Source organism: Nicotiana tomentosiformis, chromosome 1 (genome assembly GCF_000390325.3).
Source record: "Nicotiana tomentosiformis chromosome 1, ASM39032v3, whole genome shotgun sequence".
Lineage (NCBI taxonomy): Eukaryota > Viridiplantae > Streptophyta > Magnoliopsida > Solanales > Solanaceae > Nicotiana > Nicotiana tomentosiformis.
Window position 1 is genome coordinate 155,963,951 of NC_090812.1, and position 23,044 is coordinate 155,986,994.

General features: G+C 36.8%; 1 protein-coding gene across 1 annotated transcript; it reads right to left on the reverse strand.

Annotated features, from left to right (window-relative positions):
- On the reverse strand, positions 1-11,965 carry LOC104089810 (mRNA-decapping enzyme-like protein). Its single transcript, XM_070192630.1, has 8 exons — positions 11,725-11,965; positions 11,387-11,427; positions 10,276-10,325; positions 7,877-8,021; positions 6,672-6,728; positions 5,704-5,830; positions 4,705-5,178; positions 1-274 (listed from the first exon to the last, which is right to left on the reverse strand). Exons 1-8 carry the CDS (start codon positions 11,881-11,883, stop codon positions 218-220), a joined length of 1,110 nt encoding a protein of 369 aa, XP_070048731.1. The 5' UTR covers positions 11,884-11,965; the 3' UTR covers positions 1-217.
- Positions 11,966-23,044: the final 11,079 nt, after the last annotated feature.

Sequence of the window (23,044 nt, forward strand, 5' to 3'; positions counted from 1 at the left end):
TCAAGAATAAAACTGACTAGTAAAAAAGACATTGCATATAAGGTAAATTACAAATCTGAACAAGTAAACTGACTAGTAGTCTAATACTACTATACAAAATGGGTCTCAAAATTTATTATAAACAGATGAAACCCAATAGACAGACACTTGAAGCCATCTTTCTGCCAGTAACACTGTTTTAATGAGATTTCATTATGTGAATCAGTTCCTCTGTTTATCATATATGATGAGCATTCGAAATAGCGCGGTATACCATGTCAACGAATTGATCATCCTGTTATGGAAATGAAGGCAAAATCAGATGCATAAAGAGAACAGTGAATGATATAATATCAAATCATGGATCCTAATAGGGAAAAATATTATTACAGGAGTAACCATAAAATCCTCTAGCTAATCAACTAATTACATCAATAAACTAGAAATCAATAAATTATGAGCTCGGAATACTACCTTACTCCCTCAACTATTTAATTTTGTGGACTCCATAACTAATTTTCAGTACCAAAAAGGAAATGCTTCGGAAAGGAAAGCAAAATATGAAGTCTCTATTACCATGGCAAGTTCCTCAACACCTAGTCCCTGAATCTCAAATCTACTAGTGTTTTTAACATATTGTCTGGACTTGTAATTTCCAGTCATACTATTTGCCATACTTATATTTTTTGGCCAAGCTTTTATAAATAACTTTTTCAAAAACAAGGTGATAACAAATCAACTACTTGGCATGTCTTATAAGTCGCGGTACCTTTGGTTTTTTTGTTTTTCTTGTTTGGGTGCAAAGTTTAAAAAACTATCAATGAATTACTATTACCGAATATGTAGAGTGGTTAGAAAGCTATAGTCTACTGTTATATTGCTTGATACTTCATTTTATCCACATTTTATTTCTTTCTATTTAAAGATCTTTTCTCATCTTTCAAGTTGAAAAGCTCTTTCCTCCTCTCTAATAATTTTTTTTTGATAAGGTAAATTGTATTAATCAAAAGGGAGAAAAAACTCCCGCTTACAAGAAGTATACAAAAAGTAGAGAATTTACATCAAAACATGACTCCCTACAAATGACGTCCAATCTTCAACACAAGTCGGCTACATGTGTGCACCAAAAAGCGATCAAAGATAAAAGACTATTCTTAAGATGTGAAAACGAAGACTCAATCCCCTCAAAAACTCTCCTATTTCTCTCTCCCCAGACTAACCACATGAGAGCTAACGGGGCGAACTTCCACGCCTTTTGCTTCTTCTACGGAAACCGGCACAGCTATATAGCATTTCCTTTACAGTGTTTGGCATCACCCATTGAACACCAAAGAGATTCAGGATTGCCCTCCATAGACCCCAGGACACAGGGCAATGCAGTATAAGATGATCAACTTTTTCCCCTAAGCTTTTACACATGTAGCACCAACTAACATGTGTAATTCCTCTCTTTCGCATATTTTCAGATGTCAAGATCACTCCCCTCGCTGCTAGCCACGCGAAGAAGCACACCTTCGTGGGCGCCTTAGGAATCCAGATCGATGAGTATGGGAAAGTAGCCTCCTGTCTCACCAACATACTCTAGTAGAAGGACTTTACGGTGAACAATCACGCAACCCCCATCTCCAAGAATCATAAGATGGATGGGGCATATCTTGCCCGTATAGCAGTGCCAATAAATTTTGGAGCTCCGCAATCTCTCAATCTTGCATGTTCCTTCTAAAAGAGAGGTCCCATACTATCCCCCTTCATGCTCCTTGCGTATTTGTTGGACCATCAATTCCTTCTGGTTTGAAGCTCTGTAGACGTGTGGGAAAGAGACCCTCAGAGTAGCCTCTCCACACCACTTGTGATTCCAAAAGTTGATTCTCCTTCCATCTCCAACCTTGTAAGTGATGTTGCCATAGAAAGCTTCCCAGTTCTTCATGATGTTCCTCCACATGCCACACCCGAACGGTGCTGTGATTGCCTTGGTCCTCCAACCCCCTCCCGTGGAATCATACTTTTCTGCTATGACCTCCCTCCATAGAGCATGCTCTTCTACCCCGAATCTCCACAGCCACTTCCCCAGAAAAGCTCTGTTGAATACCCTGAAATCTTTTACTCCAAGTCCACCCCACTTCTTAGGGAAGTGACTGTCTGCCAATTCACTAGATGAAGCTTTCTAGTTCCATCTGCCGCATCCCAGAGAAAATTCCTTTGAAGTCGCTCCAGTTTTTCTGTGATGCTCACAGGTGCTTGCAACAGGGATAAGTAATAGGTAGGGATACTTGACAAAGTGCTTTTAATAAGCACTTCCTTACCGCCTTTTGACAAATACCGTTTCTGCCAGCCTGCTAATTCGTTTTTCAACCCTTTCAATGACTGGATTCCAAACAGTAGTATCCTTTTTCAAAGCACCCAACGGTAGACCCAGGTAAGTAGTGGGGAGAGAGCCCATCTTGCATCCGAGAACATGCGACAAAGCATCAATGTTAGCAACCTCACCCACCGGGAAAATCTCACACTTGCCGAGGTTGATTTTGAGTCCTAATATTATCTGAAACCACTGCAGTACCTGCTTCAGGTAGGTCAACTGATCCATATCAGCATCACAGAAAACTAGGGTGTCATCCGCAAAAAGCAAATGAGAGACCCTTCGGGCACTGAGCACCCCGATCGGAGCTGAGAAACCTCTCAAGAATCCTCCACTCGCCGCACGATCCATCATTTTACTCAGAGCATCCATCACTAAAATGAATAGCATGGGGATAGGGGGTCACCTTGCCTGAGCCCCCTGGAGCTGCCAAAGAAACCACACGGGCTACCATAAACCAGGACAGAGAATCTGACTGATGAAATGCAAAACTTGATCCATCCCCTCCATCTTTCCCCAAACCCCATCCGTTTCATAATGAAGTCCAGGAACTCCCAATTGACATGATCGAAAGCCTTCTCAAGGTCCTCCTCTCTAATAAATAAACATTCTTTTAATGAATACTGGAATAGGAAGGGTCTGAACCTTCAGTCTTAACAGCAGTCAGCAGCTAAAGTGACAATCCAGGGGTGGAAATTTTAGCCTTGTAAACCCACCCAAACTAGGGCCCGTCATAAACACTGGATCAGTATGTTTGGTAATTGGTATCATGTTGACTCGTTAAAAAGATCTCAAAAGGTAACACTTCCAAGACTAAGCATAAGAAATGAGGAAGCATAGTTCCATCAACAAAGCCAGTGCTAGTTCCTATGCAAGAGTGGTTTTGTGGATAAGGTGACTAACTCTCCTGGGGTCCCAAAACTAGGCCACATTGATGTGAAAAATAGGATTTTCCATTCCAAAATGACTCTTCAGTAAATCAGTTATCAGAGAACAGACATGACTCTAGAAGAATATGTTTTTCAATAAGATAATATTGAAGACATCACAGTCCACGTAGATCAAGCAGCAACTATCTGCCCGAAAGTGCTCAAAACCTCATAGGTATGAGGCACTAATGGGGTAGATAAAGAAGCTGACGTCAGAGAAGAATTTTAGCTGATGATGGGGGAGGAATTTGCTGACAACTCTGACCCTTTCTGCCCCAAAATTCAAGGTTAAAAAGTGAATTGGCGGCCCCCGACTCACAATATAGCCTTGGAGTCATCGATGATAAATAGAATATTGGCAATGGAAAATACCAATAGATTTTTTTGATGGATAAGGATAGGGGGGTCTATTGGGCAGAAGTAAAAGATTCACTCGACAATTGTTCCTCGCAAAAGGAATATAACCAATTGATCAAGTTCAAGAATAGGGATCTTCGGATCCGTAAGAAAAAGCATGAACGCTCTTCTCTTTTTCAATAAATACTTACTTAACATCCTGCCTTGGCCGAAAATGCCGCCTACACCCCCCAAGAAGCCTTTTGTGACTGTTTGGATGAGAAACGAAGGCAAATAACAGATTTTTGTCAACTTTAACTGATAGAACTCAAGGTGGCACTGATGATGATGCGGCTGCAACCCCAATGTGGCAGGTATTTTGAGGACACAGACAACTGGACAGTGGTACTCTTACTCTGTGGCTCATGCAGTCACAACACGAGGAAGGGAAATTAGAGTGTGGAACTCTCATCAGGGGAAGGAGAGGTCTGCAAAGGTCAAGACAGAAAAGGGAGGAAAAGGGAGCGAGAGAGAGTTGGGCATGGACGGAGAGCGTCGGCTACCGAAATGGATGGGGAAGAGATTTAGGGGTTCGGGATCTTTTAGACATCTCATCCAGAGACTATTCAATTATTGTTGGAGTTTGAGACATGCCCCTTCAGATAGGGTAAAACTTTTACTTTTTTGTTATTTAGCAATCCCCACCTTATAGCTTCACGATCGGCCCTTGAGGAAGTAAGGTGCTTAATTTCAAAAGTATAAACGTTCTTATGTTACCCGACGGAAAGGCATCCAGACTGTGACTCAGATAATTAAAATAAGGTCCTAGAGGAATGAGAGAAGCTACCAAAAACCAGTTCCAACAGAGAGTCTCAATTACTTTTTCCTTCTCAATTACTCTTACTAATGTTCATAATGTGATTTTCTCCAGCATAGTGGCATAAGCTGCTGGAAGTTTTTTTTTTTAAATACGCACCCTCAGCAGACCCTCTTTGCTTTGAATATTAATTCTCATTATGAGGGCAGATGCAATTGATTGCAAACTAAACTTTATTGCCATAAAATAAGTTCACATAGCAAACTAACGAATTCAGGGACACTTACTTGAACAAGCATCAAAAGTGTCTCACGCACTTTGTCTCTGTTAATCAAGGGTCCGTTGTTTGGCCTAGGAGCAGAAGCTGGAGTGAGAGATGGCGGGGGAGTGGGGGGAGGAAATGGTTGAAGCAAAGGAGCTCTGTGAAGGCGTTGTAAATCCCCAGGGGGATGAAGTGGAGGAGCAGTAGGCACAGATGAAGAAACAGGAGGTATCAGTGGAGAAGAGGAAGGAGGAGGACCAAAGAATGACGATGGCTTCACTAGATTAGAAAACTTTCTATCACTGGCGTCTCCTTCAGAGGCATCAAGGGTAGGAATCAACTGGAAAGATGTAGCAAGGGGAAGAGATGGAGCTAGTGCAGGTGATGAAGAGGGAGGTACAGCAGCAGGAGGATGAAAAGGAGGTAAGACTGTTGCAGATAAGTCATACGGCTGTCCCTGAACTGCAGCATTTGTAGCACTCCCAATTCTCATAGCAGTCTACAAAATGAAATGCTCAGAATTCAGTCACTTTAACACATAATTAAAGAACATTATACAAAAAAAAAATCATCTCTAACATAGTTCTAGTCGAGAAGTATCTCCACTTAAATTACTAACTACATGACCCCAATATAGAAGGGTGGAATAAGCATTGCATGAGTCAATTACTTCTTTAAGTGAAATAACAGGGAATCTCAGTTGGTCTCCCTTGACAGATGGATTTCGTAATGTTTTGAAATGTCACGTAAAAATTCCTAAAAACAACCATATGGTCTATTTACATATTGTATACATATCGCACAAAGGTATGGCCGTATGGCTAACACTTTTACAGGATTTCCTATTATAAGAATAACCGATCGTAAAGCAAACGTTAATGAAAGAAAGTAGTTACAGATCTTCCAAAAGACCTGACACATGTAAAAGACGCTATTTCCTGAAAGATAAATACTGCATAACAGGCACATTATGTGGGAGAAAAAAAAGGAAAAAAGAGCAAATCCAAGGGAAGAAAGATGGTACACTGAAGAAATTCACAAAGGAACGATCATCTGGGACATCTGCAGTATTTGATGTAGTAGATGAAGATGGCTCCAGGGGACCATCAATTACCAACATGTTTGGAACTGCTTCCAGCTCTTCAAATTCACTGTATTAAGATTACACAAAACCAAAAGTTCCTCTCAGAAGCCACTCGATTGCGATTGCTTTATTTCAGTCATAGATTATTTTGCAATAAAAGCTTTCACTTTTCACAAAGTAATGTCTGATTAGCTTTTCGCTAGCCACTCGATTGCAATTGCTTTATTTCAGTCATAGATTATTTTGCAATAAAAGCTTTCACTTTTCACAAAGTAATGTCTGATTAGCTTTTCGCAGCCAATTTCACCATGCATATAGCTTAGTATTTAAGGAGCAAGTTGGTTTAGACGAAAACACCCATGGTCCGGCTAGGACCAATCCTATTCAAACAGTATACAAGAGCCAACAATTCAAAGGCCCATTCAACACTACTAGCAATTCGCATTTCACTAAAAGCATAGTTTCACATTAGATACCAATGTTATCCTGCTCACCTCAGGTGACACTACGATAACTTTCTTATTTCACAGTTGCTGTCAAGATCATTCTGAGCACATAGATTTCGACCAAATCTATGAGCATCTACAATAATTTTAACAGCAGTTGGAACTCAACTATCCGACCCCTGAATTTAAGCAGTATCTTGTTGGCCAGGTTCTTTAGGAAGGTGTCGATGTTAATTTATTATGCTCTCTCAGTCACATTGCAGTTCAAGATTAGCAAACAAAGGGAAGACCCAAAACTTGTTAAATGTCAAGCTAAACTACTATATCTGAAACATAAGTCACATAAGTCAAGATATAGACCAAACGCTGAACTGTATAAAAATTAATGCGTTAACACTCAAAGAGAACCTATCATTTTGATCAATAAATATATTCTGATTTTATAAATATGAACTGGAATACCTCTTGTTTGATGGTAGTTTGAACTTGGTAGGCACCTTGGAATAAGCACTCAATATCCTGACCACCAGTAAAAGTCAAAACTGATTATCAGGCATAATAAGATACATAAGGAAAAGAAAAGGCAAGAGAGGATTGAGATGGAAATCAGTGCACAGAACAGCAAAAAGGGGTACTTATCTGAGCTTTTCCCTTCTCATTAAGGTGATAAATAAATAGATAAGTGGGAAGGTATGAAGAAGTTGTTTTGCATTTATACAAACTTGAATCTTTACCTAAAAGTTTTTTTCTTCTTTCCCTGTTGATAGATGCCTCTGCCCAAAAGTTTCAAGTTCATAAAGAACATATACTCAACTTCTCAATAGCTCTAGGAGAAACTTATTTGAAAAGGTGAGAAGCAGATCTAGGGAACCATTTCAAATAATATATGGTGGGTAGTATGGAAAGAGAGGAGTTGGAGGTGTTTTGATAAATCCACGAGGGCCAATGGCACATGGTTCGAAACTCGGTGGATAATGGGCCCATCTACCCTTCTCCACTTAATAACTACCAGGCTGTTGTCTGCAGCACAGTTCAAACCGTGACGTGCCACAACCCATACATAATGCGTTGCACTCTTACCACTAGACCAAAACCCTGAGGGGCAAAAGAGTTGGAGGTATTTTGGTTGTTAAAGAGAACATCCCCAAGCCAGAGTACTATAACATATTAGGCATTTTGGAAATAAAAATGAGAACACCCCCAAGCCAAAGTAAAACAGTTTCTCTTTACTGATCAGGAAAAGACAACGAAAACAAAGCTGCAACTTTAAGTCGGACATCATCTAATCATTCACCTACCAAAACAGTGACTAAGCCAAACATACCATTCTGCTCATCTTTAGGCCACTCACTGCAGCATTTTCAGATGTTATAGACTGAGGTTCAAGACGGGTCCAAACTATAGGCAGCAGAACTAGTGAATTCTATTCCAAAATCATGCATAAATTAGATTACAAACACATACTCCAAAAGATTGACTGCATAAGCAATTGAGTTCTCAAAATGCCACATTATGCAAATTTAATTTCTTTTTGACATAGAATTAACACAATGAATATTGAGGGGAGCTAAACATACCCTCACACAGAAAAAGGGGGCAGGGAGAGTGGAAATGCGGAATATTAGATAAGAATGATTATGGAGAGAAAACAGGATTGAAAAGGTTACCTGTTAAAGAGATTTGCAACTTCTTCACATTCACGTGAATTATAAAACCAAATCCCATTTACTTCTTGGGAAGAATTTCGATATAATAAATATGGGACCTGGACCTCAAACTCAAAATCTCCCAAGAGATCCTCCACCAAATTATCTGCTTGTAGGAATAGAATCATATCTTTAACACAAAGGAACTAAACATACATGCTCATATAGAAAGCAAAATCTCAACTTGCTGTATCAACTTCACGTCAATAGCTTTATTTAAGTCTCAAACACTAAATTCCTTTTCATCAGCAAGTCTCAACACCAAATTTATGGAGGTTAAAACAAAATGTTGATGCCAGTTAAGTATATTGACATCTTTCATAAAATTAAGATGGCATCAAAAGTATATTGGCATCTTTCATAAAATAAAAGATCTTCCAATTTCATGGTACTCAAAAAATCCTAGTCCATATTGCTAGTTTAGTTAAGAAATTCCAATGGGGGTCTCTATAAACAATTGACTGTCATCCAGAAAAGGGGAAAGCGCCATTTAAGTAACTAAAGTTGATTGACCTAAAAGACGGGTTAAATGCAAGGCATTCAGCCGTCAATATCTGAGTGTCCTACTCTATACCCTCAAAAAATTCACTGGAGATAGATTTTTTTTTTTTTTGACAAGTCCATCTTCTGGACAAAGAATTGGAAACCACTGTTTGAATACCAAGAGAGAATCACTAGTTTTTTTTTTTTTGATACCGAAGAGATAATCACTAGTTACAAACGGAGTAACCATAATACCTATGATAAAAACTTAGAGATGAACTCCAAAATCCAAAGCCATATGTGGGAAGGAAAAAGGGGGATTTGATAATCACTATACCTCTCTTGTCCCTCTAGAAGTCCTGGCACATGACAATATAAAAAGACTGGTCATGACTATTCAGTCTTTTGGTTCATCAGACAGAATATGTGTATTTCACATTAAAAGTTAATGGAATCTAGTAACTTTTTAACATGCAGATTGAAAAATGGTCCTTAAAACACTTTATTACCATCTGAAAACACAGGTTCTTTCTTGACCAGAGATATGGTTAATATGCTTAAGGGAGATTACTTAATTACCAATGCTTGAGGGGAGAGCATTTATCGATGTACAGGAAAAGTTCCCTCGAGATTAGAATTTATTTCATCACCTGCTCAAGGAATGAGCTTCAAACTTTCTTTGTACTTTTTGTAAGCTAACTAGTCTTCACGTTAGGCCATTTCCTCTGTTTTCTTGTTTCATCCTTCTAATTTTCTTGCAAAACAAAACGTTCAGATGAATCATTTTAGTATTCAATTCTATCCCAAGAGAAATCACTTCTCTTTTTCTCCCTTTTTTCCTTCTGTAAGAATTATTTTTAAATTGGTCCTGAAATCCTACTACCTTAACAAAAGGCAGTTGATAAAATATTCTTCATATTTATATTTAACTACCAAGTGAAGAAGGGAAGCACTCAAATAGTTCAAGACTTGATATTGAGCCAATTTTCTAATATGTTCTAAACATGAAAGCAAGGACAAAATATGTGTCTCCATTATAAAAATTCCTAAGAAATATCAAATGAGCCACTTCATATTCTGGGACACCCCTAAATGTTTGGCACACTTCTACAAATTACAAGAGTTATATCCCTCAATTCGCTTCTTTAGAATATTCTAATTCACTTAAGCCGATTCAGACAATCATTCAATTAACTGCACCTCAATTTCATACTAGTTGGGTCAAATATATGAATCCTTTGTTTCTATTCTACTCTATTCAGATCTACTTCATTCCAATACTAGGAGTTTCTCAAAACTAGAAATTCTTTAAATACACTCATACTGACTCGAATATACAAGCTCCTAACCAGAAAAGAGTCATAGCAATCAAAATTCTTATAGTTATGTCTTAATCCTAATTAATTGGTATTACCTATGTAGATCCTCTGCTTCCATTGTGCTATGTTCTTAACTAAGTTCTCATTGACTCTAAGAGACATAATGTCATAAATTGTCCAGCTAATGAGGACTACTTCATTACTATCTCTTGACACTAACTGTATGTCAGTTTACTACTTCAGAATTCTCCAAAATTACTTAACCCCCCTTGAGATTCATCAATAAGATTACAAACAGCATGAATTATATTGCTATGGTTCAATTTTCAAATCAAAAGGTCAGTCGTGCATGACTACTAGTTTATGCACTTTTTCCACAGGAAAAGAGAACAAACACAAAAACTAACCATAGAATGTATGTTTCTCTAGTCCAGCTTAGAAATGTCAAACATCTAGATAATTACGATGGAGAACCTAAAGCATCAAAGAACCTTGCAAAAGTTCCATGAAAGATACAGTCCTAGCAGAAAGTTTTAGAACATAAACCAAATAACTAACCCGTATTTCTGCGGTTCATAACAATGAACTGAAACCGAGGTTGAGCACTCCTGTAACACCCACCAAAGAAACAATAAATATCTCAAAGAGGCACGCCATTCAAATCAACTCTTTTATTTTGGATAACCGTAGTGTCCGGCGCCAGCTTGTGCGCACCTCGACTAATTCCACGGGATACCAGTCACCTCCCATCAGCAACGGGTACCAGGTAACTCTATCCACCAAGGCTTGAATAGATGGGAAGAAATCACTTAGTGTTTTTTGCCTCCACTGAGATTTGAACCTGAGACCTCATGGTTCTCACCCACTTCATTGATCACTAGGCCACACCCTTGGGTGCCCATTCAAATAATAATGCATTAAGTGTAGAAACTTTTCAATCAATATGAGACCCCATCAGTGCTTGTGCCTACTTTATTTTGCACCCAAGTTTTGTGTCCTAATGGCCAATGAAGTGAGAGGCAACCATGAGGTCTTAGGTTGAAATCCCCGGGGACAAAAACCACTAGGTGATTTCTTCCCATCTGCTTAAGACTTGGTGACTCAGAGTTACCCGGTACATGTGCTTGTGCTAGTGAGACTTGAGAGATAGCAGGTACCTGATAGAATTAAAGATGCGCATGAGCTGGCCCAACAACACTGCCATACAAAAAAGGAAACTGTTCAATCAATTAATCAACTTAGTCTCAGTCTCAAGCCAGTTAGGGTCGGCTATCTGAATCTTCTACATTTTCTGACTCAATTTCTGCTCATCTTAATCTCAATACTGGTAAATCATTTGACTATTAAGGCAGATTATTTCTACAAACTTGCAGCTTCTTTAAAGCTCATACCTATCCCTCTGTTGTACAAGTTTCTGACCATATTATATCTAAAATCTTTTGAACTAAAGAAATGATCCACCTCAAAAAGGTCACTAATTAATCAAAACTCAAAAGCAACAATTAAGTCTTACTCCCAAACATGTTGGGATTGGCTATACGAATCCTCACCGCTGACCACGTTATTCCATTTAAACTCATTTCATGCCAATATTAGATAATGAACCCTAAAACAAATCAGGGAAAAAATGCCTAAAAGAGTTACAACTCCAAAAACGCAAAATACTTACCTCTTCACAACAAACAAAGATCCTTCCACATCCTTTCGACTCTGCAATAAAACGAAAATTAAAAAAAACACGCACACACAACATTAGTACTTCAATAATAACTACTCGAACACAAGTCAAACCATTAAGCAATCAATAAACTACCCTCAATCCCAAACTAATTATCTACTACTATTCAGACCCATTTCATTCTAATACAACAACAAAAATTAACTTTGTAAAGTGAATTAAATTTTAAAAAAAAACTCTTTAAAACTAACAAAGATGCAAATTTTTATAGAAAATGAATAATACAAATAAAAGATGCAATTTTTTTAGGAGAAAAAGAATGAATATACCCATTGGCTATTGTCGATATTGAAAGCGTAGAAAGTAACATGAGCTGAAGTGATTAATATTTCTTCAACGAAAGGATCGATACGCTGAAGAACGGTTAAGTTAAGGAGCTTTGTGCTGTTTTGGTCCAAATTCGGCATTAATTTCCCGTTCGTAGACATTATTATTTTTCGTGTGTGTGTGTGTGTGTGGAGAAACCCTAGAATTGATCCCAAATTGAGTGCTATGTTTACTGTATATTAATTTATTATATTCACTTTGTGTAATTTCTATTTTTTTCATTTGTATCAGCGCTTTATCTACTCTTATATTTATTTATTTATACGAAGTAACAATAAAATTTAATGATAAGAAAAAATTTATGTATAATAATACAACAATCATCTAAATATCAAAAAATATTATTACATTAGCATAATACATAATAAAATGACATCATCAAAACTTACACAAATGATCAATTTTGTCATGTTAGTTAGATAATTATGTATTATAGTTTAAAAGTATTTAATGTGATGGTATCTTAAAGAATACTTTTTTGTGGACAATATTATTTTGTGTATGTTTTTCCATAATGCTTTGGTTGCTAAAATTAAGTCTTGACCAGAACTCTTGTTGTCGATCTTGATATCCATCTTGAAAGTACAATATACAATTGTTCGTGCAAGAAAACATATTGCGATAAATATAGTCCAATATTAGTATATTTGCCCTTGTGCTTTATTTATTATATTGCAAAATATAATTATACTAAAAATTATTTTCATACAAATTTAAAAGGATATTCCTTAGTTTCGGAAGACGAAAGTTAAATTCAGAGATAAGAACATACTTAGAAGCACATTGACCAGTATCATAATTTTTGCATGTGTGACATTATTGTCAAAACTTCTATATACCATCTCTATGCTATTACATAAGCTATCGGCGTATTTAAGTTTTTAGCAGTATGACAGACATATTTTTCTTCAAAATAAACCTATATACAATGAAATATCAACTTAGTCTATTATACAGTGACACTAACATACGTAAGAAATAATTAATTTGATAACAAACATGTATGGTAGAAGGTGTATTAAAGTATTTTAGTATTCTTCTTGGTAGTAATTATTTGTATCATTTTTTACTGAGCAAAAAAAAAAAAAAAACATTTTGTTTTTACTATAAAATTTTGCAATCAATCTTTTATTTAGTTGATCAACATATTCATTTCTGCTAGTTAAGATATCTTTTTAATTCTATCATGCGATTTACACAAATTGAGTTTTAATCTAATGATAGAAATATTTCTCTTGTTAAATGCACTAATATTACCATTGGGATTGATAACCAAGTGTTCGTAAAGAACCAAATCATCTTTTATTGGGTGTTCTTATTTGTTTCCCACATAAAGCAAGAAGTGTTTTGAATACTGGATCTGTTCTTACTTTATATTTCTTATGAGTTGAATCTTTTTTCATTTGAGGCCAGAAGTATAACTTTGGCAAGCTAGCTTTTACAGTCTTTGCTTTTGTCGATTTTGGAACTATTGGCAGTACTTGACATAAATTACCTCCCAAACCATTAACTTTTCACCAAACGGTTTATTAGTATCCAATATTTCTCTAAAACTTCGTTTGACACTTAGCCATAGGTGTTTCATCCCATATTATCAATTTTGCTTTCATTATAATTTTAGCATCATTGCTCTGCTTTGATATATTTATGATGGTTATTAAACTTGTTTGAAGAGGTATGTCATATCTAAAGTGAGTGGCCTCGCAATAAAATCGTTGTTGGTACACCACTTGCTATTATTGCTAATAGTGGCATGCATCTTGATATGATATTTGCAAGTAATGCGTGACATAGAAATATTATTTTGATTCCGCCAGATGCATCTACAAAGAATAATTCAGTTATAGCACATTCGACTTTTTATAATATTGTCACTGCCCAATTTCATATATAGGTCGTGTTGTGGCATGCATCTTGATATGATATTTGCAAGTAATGCGTGACATAGAAATATTATTTCGATTCCGCCAGATGCATCTACAAAGAATAATCCAGTTATAGCACAGTCGACTCTTTATAATATTGTCACTGCCCAATTTCATATATAGGTCGTGATGGCGCCCGACATCACAGCTAGACAAGTCAACTAGTGAATTAAACATATATTTATTCCTTTAATAATTTTTCGAGTAATTAAACTCTTCTTGCTTGTAAGATTTAAGAAAAATATAAAAGGTTCTAATTTAATAAAACCAAGAAAATACTTAATCCACAATTCTACTAGTGTGTGTGCCAAGATCTGGTGTCACAAATGCATGAGTCTCTGCTAGAAAATATGATAAATGCAACATCTATTCCGAATACAAATTAGACAGGAGTATGTAAATAACACTGACGGAGACTTTGTATGCTGCAGATTCGTAACATGAGAATGCAGCTCACCATAAGTCCCCGCAATAGCTACGCCTATGCGCCCAAAAAGGTCGCTAAACATATATGTACATGCACAAAAATGTGCAACAAGCGTAGTATGAGTATGTAAACAACGTGTATCGAGTAAGTATCAAGTCTAATCTCAAAGAAGTAGTGACGAAAAGTTGACTTTGACACTCACTAAGAGTCAATAATATTAAAAATATAAATCTTTAAATAAACATGATTTGGTGATCAACAATGATTTCCTAAACAAGGAGAAATAATTATTTCCTTCAATTTCAATAAATTTCCAATTTATCAATTAGCTTCACAAGCTGCAATAAATGTCAAGGTATTGTGTAATTATTATTATTAAGCACGATTTCTGCCGGGGTCGTACGGCCAGATCCAGAGTGTCATGTACACTGTCGAGGGACGCGGCACGATCCATAGATGCATATATATTGTTGAGGCGTTTGGCCCGCTTCACAAGAAAAGAGGACATTTTCTTATGAACCTCCGGAATAAGAAATTATTACAAGGCTAACACATAAGGATGTACAATTTCTATTAACGGTCAAGTAATTTCCACAAAAATTCAAGTATGTGAAATTTTGGTCCTTTACTATTTCCTCTAACAATTTTCAATATAATTCCAGTACTTTAATTAAATAAAGGATGCAATCATTACAAGTAATTTATGATTTGAGTCCTAAATTACTCGTACATAGCATAATTAGTAGCTACGCACGGACTCTCGTCACCTCGTGCGTACGTATCCCCCACAATTAGCAACAAATATTAGTTTAAATCACCTATGGGGTAAATTCCCTCTTCCAAGGTTAGACAAGAGACTTACCTTGTCTCAAAGTCCACTTCCCGGTCACAACGTCGCGTTAAAGTCTCAATTCGGTGCCGAAAAATCTGAAACTATCCAAATGTTATATATAATAATTAATACATGCTCAATATATTAAAATTAGGCTATTAAATTAATTACCCAACCAAAAATGGTAAAATTCATAAAATTCACCTCGGGCCCATGTGCCCGGATTTCGAAAATTTTCGGAGGAAAATGTTACCCATAATCTCAAGAACTCAAATGTATGATTTTCACCAAATTTCATAACCATTTTCGTGGTCAAATCCCATTTTTATCCAAAACATAGGTTTTTCATATAAACCATTGATTTCACCAATATTTACGTGCTAGTCTACCCCTAATCTATGTATTTAACTCGTGTTGTGTATAAATTACTTACCTTAAAGTGCTAGGTGAAACCCCTCTTCCAAAAGCGCCAAAAATCGCCCAAGAGATGAAAGAAAGTGAGTTAAATGGCCTAAGTCTCGCATTTAATAAGTTGTGCACATGTCTCAGATGTCTCATTTGCGACATCTGGTTCGCAAATGGAACTATTTCTCGCAAATGCAAACTATTTCTCGCATTTGCGACACCTGCAGCACCATCAAAGAAAACACCAGAAAACCGAAGCTCCATCATTCCGAACATTGTCTGAAACTCACCCGAGCCCTCGGGGCTCCACACCCAACATCCACACAAGTCTAAAAATATCATACGGACTCAATCGCGTGATTGAAACACTGAGATAATATCAAAATCCATGAATCGTACGTCAAAACACATGGATTAACTCATGAACTCCAAAAACTTCTAAAATACTTCCGCGCGTCCGATTCATATCAAATCAACTCGGAATGACGCCAAATTTTGCGTGCAAGTCTTAAATCACCATACTGAGCTATTTCCGGGCTCGAAATTCCAAACGGGTCTCAATTACTCCAAAACCTACTCCAAACTAAATTGAAAGAACCTTAAACCTTTAAATAGTTAATTTTCACCATTAAGCATCGAAACGCTCCCGAGTTGTCCAAAACCCGATTCGAACATACATCCAAGTTCGAAATCATCATACGAACCTATTGAAATCATCAAATCACGATTCTGAGGTCGTTTACTCAAAAGTCAAACTTTGGTCAACTCTTCAAACTTTAAGCTTCCGAATTTAGAATTCTCTTCCCAAATCAACTCTGAACCTCCCGAAATTCGATTCCGACCCACACATACAAGTCATAATAAATGAAATAAAGCTACTTCAAGCCTCAAACTGCTGAACGGCGCACTAGAGCTCAAAACGATTGTTCGGGTCGTTACAAATATAGTCTTGAAAGCTTGTTCTTAGGATTTAACTTTGATTGTGCTTCTGAGACACTTGTATATAATTTTGATTCTTAATAATGTATTAACCTTTTTACTTAGTGTTCTAACTCTCTTTTTATGGAATAAATTTATGTACCCTAAGATATTTTTAAACTTGAATAAGAATTTCACTCATATGATGAATTTAAAAAATAATTGGATTGGATTCTCTTGCTAAATAATTACTTAAAAGATTTAATTATTTGATTTTAATATAAAAACAATTATTCTATGTTGATTCAACTCTTAATACTAGTTCATCTCTTATTTTGAATATTTAATCTTAATTATAATTTTATCCACAATAAATTTTATTTTCAAAGAGTAAAAAATTGATATGACATTTCACTTTTAGATCTTTTTGTCCGTAGAATCAATAGTGGTATTAACTCTTACCTACCATTTCTTTTCTCTTTCTCACACATTTATATTCTTAAATATTTTCTTAGTTGTTGTTTAATAATTGGTATATTTTTTGATATTACACGAAAAATTGATTAAAAAAAATAGATTATTTGAGTAGAAAAATAATTCAAATATAATATAAAATATATTATCGTGGGGTATTGTTTTCTCAATTTTAATTCTTTATGTAGTCCATCTAATATTTATTTTTGGTATTGGACATTATGGAGTGGTAATGTATTGTCAATTTTTACATTTTGTTGTTGTTGTTAATAGATAAATTTTATTAATTTTAAAATCTTAAATATTAAAAATTAGCATAGAAGGTATTGTAGTCCAAAAATTAACTTATTGCAGTTATGCCCTTTCCCTATGAGTTCTTCCGTTAATATTTTAGGGCTAGTATATTAATATTATATTTATGCTTTTATAATTACATAGACTCTCCTTTCTTTTAAATGAATTTGGACAATATAATACATTCTCAAATTAATTAGTAATAGGACATTATATATAATACGTTTTAAAATTAAATTAGTAATAGGAATTTTTAAGAAGTATATCTTAAAAGTAATAGGATTATATGACTAAAGATATTTACTTGTTCAATTTTATATGAATTAGACACCCGAAAAATAATTATACTAATAGGATTCCTAAAGGTAATCATGTAGGATTCCTAACGTATAGTATTATGTCCTAAAACTAATAGGATTATAAGGCTAATATCTAAAATTCCGGTTATATTTTTTTTATTATGAGTTAATATGCTTAATATTACAAGGTTATTTTTGTAAAACGACATTGTATTCATACTTTTATAATAATATAGATATAGATATAGATATAGATATTATGTACGAGCGTTGCACGTAGATTTTTAGTCAATTATTTTCACATCACAAAATGCTATGACAAGTATCTCATCTATCAGTTGTTATAGAATTTCACCATCGTTTTCAGCTAGCTCACCCCACATGGTTACAGTTTTACGATCATGCCTAAATTTTACAATTGAAATATGTATTAGTTGCAAGAAATAAGTAAATATTTTATCTGTTGTAGTTACTTAATATAAATATTAAAGTGCTTTACTAATTTTTACTTACGTTTCTTTTGTAACTATTATTTCGAGCCTATTTTTTTCTCCCACTATTGATGGTCCCTTTGCTTTTATCGGTATGCAAATTACATATGTGAAAAGTATAAAGAGAAATCAAGTTATAAAATAACTAGTAAAGGAATTAATGTGAAATACTTACATACATTAAAATAAAAGTATTTAATGTATTATCAAAGATAGTGAGAAGAAAATTACCAAATAATATTCCGATGGTGGATTTTGTTGCCTCTTCTAAAGATAGAAAATTATTCGAAAATTTTGTGGTAAAAAAGTTGTTGGTGCATTCCGTAACTGTAGTATAATTGCTAAAAGATATTTTCAACTCCTTGTGCACAGATAAATAGGTAAAATTAGCAGCCTTCACGCGACTATTTATAATGTAATAGCTTTTGTTCCGTTGAAATAAAATTTTCCAATCTTCAACATTTTTATTGAAAAGTACTGTCTGGATCTCTGTCCCCTATAAATTAATATAAAAATAATTTTATATTAAATAATACGAATAAGTAATAAATTATATCAAAATAAATATACAAAAAAAAGTCTACCTTTTCGTCAACAAATGTTAAATGCCAACACAAACCCTCACCTTTATCGTTCTTATATTTTATTATTGGTCCTCTTCGAATAACCAATACCTTAATTACCCATTCAATATCATAAGGTTTAAGGTTATTTATTGGGACCCATTATTTTTCCAGATCTGATTCCATTACACTGCCGAAATACCTACAATATATAAGTAAAAGCTGTAAAATATTATGTAATAGCTAAAAATTAATATTTGTTACACTAACATTAGTTGAAATAACACAAACCATTAATATGTAAAGATATATAATTTAAACATAATACTACGCCAATGTAAAAGACTTTGATATTGTTTACCCGGAAAATGGATGACAATTGAATTTATACGCGGTTCTAAGGATACGTGGTATAATTCAGTACAAATCGAAAAAATATATGAACGAATGTTGAAATTAATTGTGAAAGAAATGAATACAAAACCGAATAGATTAATTAGCTTAAGTCTTCAAGTTTGTTCATTCTCAAACTGAATGGAGAGTAGTTGATAGAAGAACAAGATGACTCAATATCAACAACAAAAAAGATAGTATATTACTTTATGTTCTATGAATATGAATGAATCTTCCCCTTGCAAAAAATCATACCCATCTTTATATAGTAGGGAAGTCCTATTCTTAATACAATTTTTAAATACAGTAAGGAATCTCATGATAGATTAATTAATTGTCCCCTCCTTGATATGCGCCGGGATTTCCGCCAAAATTCTCGCCTAATTGCGGATATTTCGATTTTCTATTTTTTGGCTCGATAAGCTTTCCTCGATCAAGGCCGATTTCGGCCTCGATTGGTCTCTACTTAGTCCGATCTCGATCTTGGCCGACCTTGATCTTGACCGGCCTTTATTTTGCTCGACCTTGATCTTAGCTGATCTCGATCTTGACCGGTCTCTATCTTGATCAGTCTTTGGGTCTCGAGCTCGGCAACCTAACTTTGCATCATGGCTTGATATTACACGAAGTTGAACACCGGTCTTATCATGTTCCGGTCTTGATTATTCATACGAAGGGCATATTCGGTGTTGACCGTATACAGATAGTCCCCTCGTTTCTCGGAAAGATGATGATGAGAAATGATATGAATTTCCGAACTCCAACTCGGTGGGTGATGACGTCAGCGAAGAGACCGATTATGACATATGTGACAAACGTCCCGTCGGTTCAGTTACCAAGGTATTAAATGCATGTCAGTCATTGGTCGGTCACTACCAGTTTTGAACCGTTATTACTAGGCTATAAGTGTTCAAACCTTCATATTCATTCAGAACTTTTCACTCAAAATTTCTTCTCTACTCTCGCATCATCTTCAAAAAATCTTTTTGCTTCATAATTCTCACACAATATACAACCTTAATCCTTTTTTTCTTTGATAATCAATGGAGAAAACCTCCAAAACAGTGCCGCAAAAAGAGGCCATTTCTTCATCACGCCCCGCTGGTGGCGAGGATGCGGCGGAGCCTCACCCTAAGAAATTTATTCCGGTAGGGTGCTCAACCGTCACCGACTTCAAGGTTGAAAAACTCTCTTCGGTACCGGGCTGATGTGAGCCTATTTTGAGGTACCAATGCACAATCATCGAGAAAATCCTCGACAAAGTAAAAAAGGAATGCAACTGGGGCGAAAAGCATGTAGTAGTCCCATCGCCTGAAGAATCAATTACTACCCATGTGGGGAGGTTCTTAAGTGTTTATACTTTTCCCTTCACGTCGTGTCCCTTAAATACTGTCATCGTCGCCTTTTGCAAGAGATACGACGTCACCCTCGGCCATATTAACCCTTCCTTTTGGAGAATAGTGATTCTCCTCCGATTCTTCTCGAGCAAAATCGAGGGGTGTCTTTTCACCCTCGATCATCTCATGCGCCTTTACAGTCCCCGATTCTATCGAGGAGGACTAATCAAGCTTGCTCGCCGAGCCACCAAAGCAGCGTTCTCGAGCATAGACGAGACTCGTGACCGAGGTTGGATGGGCCGATTCGTTCGAGTTAGAACTTCGAACCTGATCCCCTCTGATGACATGCCGTTTCATGAGAAATGGAACATGAATCTTGAGTGTTATTCCCCTTTGAACGCTTAATTTTGTGGCTCTGCTTTTCATTTTCTTGATCCACATTTTCTATGCTTGTTACAACTGTGGCCCAGATGCCAGAACCGATTATGTAACTTAAATAATGGGTTAAAGGTCTGGTGTTGCAGAGACCGTACTCCAAGCGCGCTTGGATAGAACTATCAAAGGGCCGATGAGAGTCCCATAACCATGGTAAGTCTCTTTCTTAGATTGTATATCATTTTTTTTCTTTGTAGGCCTTGGGAAGGACGTTGCCATGAGGCCCCCATCTGGTGACAAAGAGGTCCATGTTCCAAAGCAGGTCAAAGAGAAGAAGAGAAAAGAGGCTCTGAGTTTTCCGGTCTCGAAAAAGTAAAAAACGATGAAGAAATCTCGCAAGCCCAATGGGGGATGCGGTATTATGCCTTCGGACTCTATCCCCCGATTAAGAGATGAGCCCGAAGAAGGAGAAGAGGAATTGGACTGTGTGCAGGATAATGTCGTGATACAACAATCCTCCAAATCGGCGGAGGTTGATAAGGGAGCTATGGCCATAATTCCTCAACAAGGAAAAACGTAGGTCATTCCGTCCCGAGCTGAGATGGTCGAAGGAGAGACCGGGGGCAAGACTTCTCGGGCAGCATAATATATCTTGAGGGACGAGCTCGAGATAATTGACATTATTGGATCCTCTCATATTTCGGATGCTATGATACGTGAGGCCATAATGTTGGAAGGTCGATCTTACAAGGGTATTCAGGAGTCGACTGCCATCTATGGCTTTCTGGATGGGCTCGAGTCTGCTGCCTCGGAGGATATTATCAGGTTCGGTGGATTACCAGTACTGAAGAAAAAATCACGGTCGGGTGTTGTCGAGTCTTTATCGGGCAAAACATTGGTGGACCGATTCCCGGCCCCCCGAGTGTTAATCTTGATCGTAGGTGAAAAATAGTGCTCTCAGTCCCCGAGGATACCCAAATTTTCTCTCCCCCCCATGGGGATTGCTAGTTACCTTAGGTCCTTGGTGACCGAAAAAGATCAACCTGTGATGAACGCGGTGGGAGCCGCTTGCCTTTTTCAACGAGGCCCAACATACTCTGAATCAGGTAACTTGGAGGGTATCTCTACCTTTTCTTTTATACTTAGAATTGTGGATAATTCTAACATATTCTTCCTTGTTTACAGGCTTCGGTGTTGCATCACGAGGCTTTCCTCCGAATCCGGGAGGAACATGAGGCTGAGTTTCGGAATCTCACTGAGAAGAGTGACACATACAAACTTCTCAGTGAGAAGTTTCAGATAGATTTGGCAACGGCTCGGGATGAGCATGCCGAGATGTCTGAGCAAGTATTTTGAGTGCTTCACGATAGTGAATATGAATTGGAAATAAACACTAATGATCCGATGATCTTATTCTGTAGTCCCCGATAGAGGTTCGAACAAATCGGACGGCTCCAAATGCAAGTGAATGCGATACAAGCCGGGTCGATAGAATGCAAAAAGAACATGGACATTCTAGCCTCGAAAAAGGAGATCGCGCAAGCTCAACTAGAGTCGACCGAGACCCAGCTCCGAGATACAAAAGAGAATGTCTTGGTGCAGATTGAGAAGATCAAGGAGCTTCAGCATCGGTTGGACTTGGCCGTTTCTGATAAGGCAAACTTGGTCGGTGAACTCGAAGTGGCCAGATCTGAGGTGGCCGAGGCTAACAAAAGAGCTGATGCTAAAGTGGCCTAGTTCAGGGTCGATGTCGAGGTCAACCAGGCCAAGGCCAAGGGCATGGTCGGGCATGCGAAATGGCAGGATCGAAGGGAAGCTCTCGAGGGGGTCGGTTCCCAAGGCTTCGATATTGTGACCGAAATTGAAAATACCAAAGCGGAGGAAAACAGGGCCCGAAGGATGGCCTTCCTTGAGGAAGACTCCAAGAGCTCGAGCGAATCTGAAAACGGAGAAAATCCCGAGGATGCAACCTCCGATGAAGACCAAGCCACTTAGGACATTAAGTTTTTTATTTTTCTTTTGTATTTTTTCTGAGGCCGTTTTTTTGGCCGTTGTAATTTTAGGCTGATTTAGCCTTTGTAAAAACTTATTGTATGTAAATATACGACTCTTCTTTCCCTTTCGGCTCTCGTGTTTTTTATTTGCTTTATTTGTATTTACAAAGGTTGAAAATGCCTTAGCATGAAACAATAAGGTTGTTTTGGAGGGTTCGAACAAATATTCCCTTTGTTTCCTTTCTTAAGTTTGAGATTCTGTTGAGGGTAGCCTTTAGGACCGATTGTGAAAAATTTAACATTTTCGAAAGCCTATTTTTGTTACGAAATTCGGACGTCTCCGAGCTGTGTTAGATCGACCGTAGCCTTTTAGTCTAAGAGTTACCCATTGGGCTTGTTCTCCCGTTTTATCTAGGCTTGTCCGAGATAATAGTTACCGAGTGGGGTGGCCATGATTTTTAGAAATCTGGGCATTACCTATTAGGTCTTTTGCTTTCGGCCCCCGATGACTTTGGGCTATTTCGAGTCGAATGAC

Coding starts and splice junctions, on each gene's coding strand:
- LOC104089810 (XM_070192630.1), bottom strand. CDS start 11,883: ATGTCTACGAACGGGAAATTAATGCCGAATTTGGACCAAAACAGCACA. Junction 11,428..11,724: donor ATATCGACAATAGCCAATGG/GTATATTCATTC, acceptor GTTTTATTGCAG/AGTCGAAAGGATGTGGAAGG. Junction 5,179..5,703: donor CCTTTGTGAATTTCTTCAGT/GTACCATCTTTC, acceptor TTCATTTTGTAG/ACTGCTATGAGAATTGGGAG.